Source organism: Furipterus horrens, unplaced genomic scaffold (genome assembly GCF_987537825.1).
Source record: "Furipterus horrens unplaced genomic scaffold, mFurHor1.1.pri manual_scaffold_5, whole genome shotgun sequence".
Classification (NCBI taxonomy): domain Eukaryota; kingdom Metazoa; phylum Chordata; class Mammalia; order Chiroptera; family Furipteridae; genus Furipterus; species Furipterus horrens.
Window position 1 is genome coordinate 194,446,858 of NW_028327175.1, and position 2,917 is coordinate 194,449,774.

The 2,917-nt window shown below is 60.6% G+C and overlaps 1 protein-coding gene across 1 annotated transcript; it reads right to left on the reverse strand.

Annotated features, from left to right (window-relative positions):
* Positions 1 to 384: 384 nt before the first annotated feature.
* Positions 385 to 1,539, reverse strand: PRLHR (prolactin releasing hormone receptor). Its single transcript, XM_090279568.1, has one exon. It carries the CDS (start codon positions 1,537 to 1,539, stop codon positions 427 to 429), a length of 1,113 nt encoding a protein of 370 aa, XP_090135694.1. The 3' UTR covers positions 385 to 426.
* Positions 1,540 to 2,917: the final 1,378 nt, after the last annotated feature.

The window sequence follows — 2,917 nt, forward strand, 5'->3', positions numbered from 1 at the left end:
AAAGGCAACCTGAAAAGCTTTACCAACTCCAGCGCAGTCACTTTAAATCCTACCCGCATTGTTCGTCTGCATCTCTCCATTTAGCAAACAAAAGGGAAAGCAAAGAAGGCCGCTACGGCTCTGAAATACTGTTTTAAACCTGGAAAAAAAGGTTTGATTGGCCTTCAAAACATAAAGAGAAAATAATACATCTTTTCCCCTCTCCCTGGCCTCCTCCAAGGCCCTTCTCCAAGCAAAGCATTTGCACCAAAGCCCACTTAACATTTACAAAGACTCAAGGGCGAGGCAAGGCCACAGGACAAGAGGGCGGAGCTGGTGGTCTTGCCGTACTGGCTTAGCTCTGGTGCTGGGAACAAGCTTCCAGGCCAGCCTCAGCAGGCACCCAGTGGACGTGGAGCTCCCCAGCCCAGGCCCGGCGCAGCGGTATCAGATGACCACGCTGACTGTCATGTTCTGGCCGTGCGGCGCGATCCTGCGCGGCCAGGAAAGCCACAGCTTGCGCAGCTCCTCGCGGAAGCTATCGTGCAGCCAGGCGTAGATGAAGGGGTTGTAGCAGGCCGAGCTCATGGCGAGCCAGTGGCAGAGCAGCTGCACTAACCCGAAGGCGTAGGGGTCGATGGCGCGGGGGTCGAGGTCCCGGAGCAGGTTGAAGACGTGCAGCGGCAACCAGCAGATGGCGAACACCACCACCACCACCACCAGGAGGCAGAAGGTGCGTCGGCGCCGCGCGCGGTCCCAGTCGGCCTGGTTCTGGGTCACGCTGCCCGGCACCACGCGGTTCCGGAGCTTCACCGATACTCGCACGTAAGACAGCAGGATGACCAGCAGCGGAAGCACGTAGGTGACGAGCAGCAGCCCCCAAGCGTACAGTTGGCGCTGGCGCTCCTGGGCGCCCCAGAACTCCTCGCAGAGGTGCACGCGGTGCGGCTTGAGCTCGACGTGATAGGTGTGCAGGGCGGCGGGCAGCGCCAGCACCGCGGACAGCGCCCAGATGGCCAGCACGGCGTACGCGCTCAGGCGCAGCGAGATGCGGCGGCGCAGCGGGTGCACCAGCACGACGTAGCGGTCCACCGCGATGGTGGTGAGCGTGAACACCGACACGTAGACGGTGACGGGCTGCAGGAAGAAGACCAGGTGGCACAGGCCACTGCCGAACACCCAGCCGCGCGGCTCGAAGGCGTAGGCCAGCGTGAGCGGCACGCAGGCGGTGCACATGAGCACGTCGGACAAGGCCAGGTTGCCGATGAGGAAGTTGGTCACGTTGTGAAGCCGACGCACCCGCGCGATCACCAGCACCAGCAGGCAGTTGCCCACCAGCCCCACGACCACCACGATGCTGTAGAGCAGCATGATCAGCCCCTTCAGCTGATGCACCAGCTGCAGACTCTGGAATGGCGTGACAGCCTGAGCACCTGGGCCAGCCACCGACCCATTGCCCACCGAGGCCTCTGCACTCTGGTTGGCGGGAGTCGAGGCCGCCGGTGGCAGTCCAGAAAATAAGTCAGGGACTGGGAGGTCCTGAGTAGGCACCAAAGCCATGGCCACCTGTCCAAAGATAATCAAAACCCGTCACTCCCCATTCTCTACCCGCCCCCTCCCCCACACACCCTCATTTGCTCAAATACTCCCTTTGGAATAATTGGCCAAAATACATAAGAACAATTTTAAATACTGTCATCCCACCGCTGCAAAAATAAATCTATGCACAGGTTATACGTGCAGCGATTGCTTTCTGGTCAATTTAGAGCCCTCGCAGCCCACGCAGGCCAGACTCAGGAGCACGGTCCTACCTGCTGAGTGCGGCTCCACGGCGGGAAAGCGCTCCAAGGGAGAAGGGGCAGAATCCCCGCCGGCCCCTGGAGGTCCTCCGCCCGCAACTGCGATGCAGGCTTCCCGTTTCTCCGTTTCTCCGTGGGAGCTGAACGGATCCAGGAGTTGCCAGTGGGCTTGCAGCTTTTGAGGGGGACTGGGAGCGCCTCCTCTCAGCCCCGCCCCCACTCCATCGCTCCCTTGTATGGAAAATAAGGGCGGCGCTCAGACAGCGAGAGAAGGGCGACTGTAAGAAGGATGGAAACAGAAAAGAAAGGAGGGGGTCGGCAAACCTGGGCGACAGAGAATCTCTGCTGCGGGGGCTTGCTGCGTGCTAGGAGAGTGCCGCTCCCGAGAAGGGTGGGGTGCACCAGGGAAGAGTGGGGCGCGAAGCGCCAGTTCTCTCGGATGACCTGGTGCAGTTTCAATAAGGAAGGAGCGAGGGAGAAAGTGGGGTGGGGATTTGAGACACACCACGGTATGTGGGAGAGAAATGAGGGACCCGTCCTTGAGCTCTGGATCCTGTGCAGAGTTTAGGCTGGGGTTAAAAGACTAGCATAGGGGGGTTCCGGCAAAGATTTAAAAGGTAGAGCCCGGGGCCCGCCGCAGACCTTAGGTCCTTTGCCCTCCCCGGGACACGCTGAGCCCTTCGCCTAGGCTGAGGCTGCGGACAAGCCGAAGGAAGGGTTCAGCACCACGGACAGCTCCCGCGGGCCCCAGCCCCCAAGGGTGTGCGTGCCTGGGAGGGGAGCTGCGTTCGGAAAGGGACCAGCCTGTGTCAAAGAGCTGCCTCGCCGCCCGCTTCCCGAGCTGCAACTGCCGTCTCCGAGAACAGCAGGGTGGAGTGGGGTCTCTGGCGGTTGGAGGGTGACTCGTGATCCTGCTGTTAAAGTCACCGTGGTAGTGCCGACGCCAAGGACGACGCTGTCTTTTACCTCTAGGTCAGAAAACCCAGTCCTCGTGCCAGTTGTACCGCGCAGGCACACTTCAATACCTGGGTCCCCTACTCACCCCTTTCCACTCTTTCTCGGCCACCATGCCCTGTCCCTGATCTGCCTGACTCTTCCAGTACAGAATGTAAGTTCCTCGACTGGAATCCTCCCTCCCT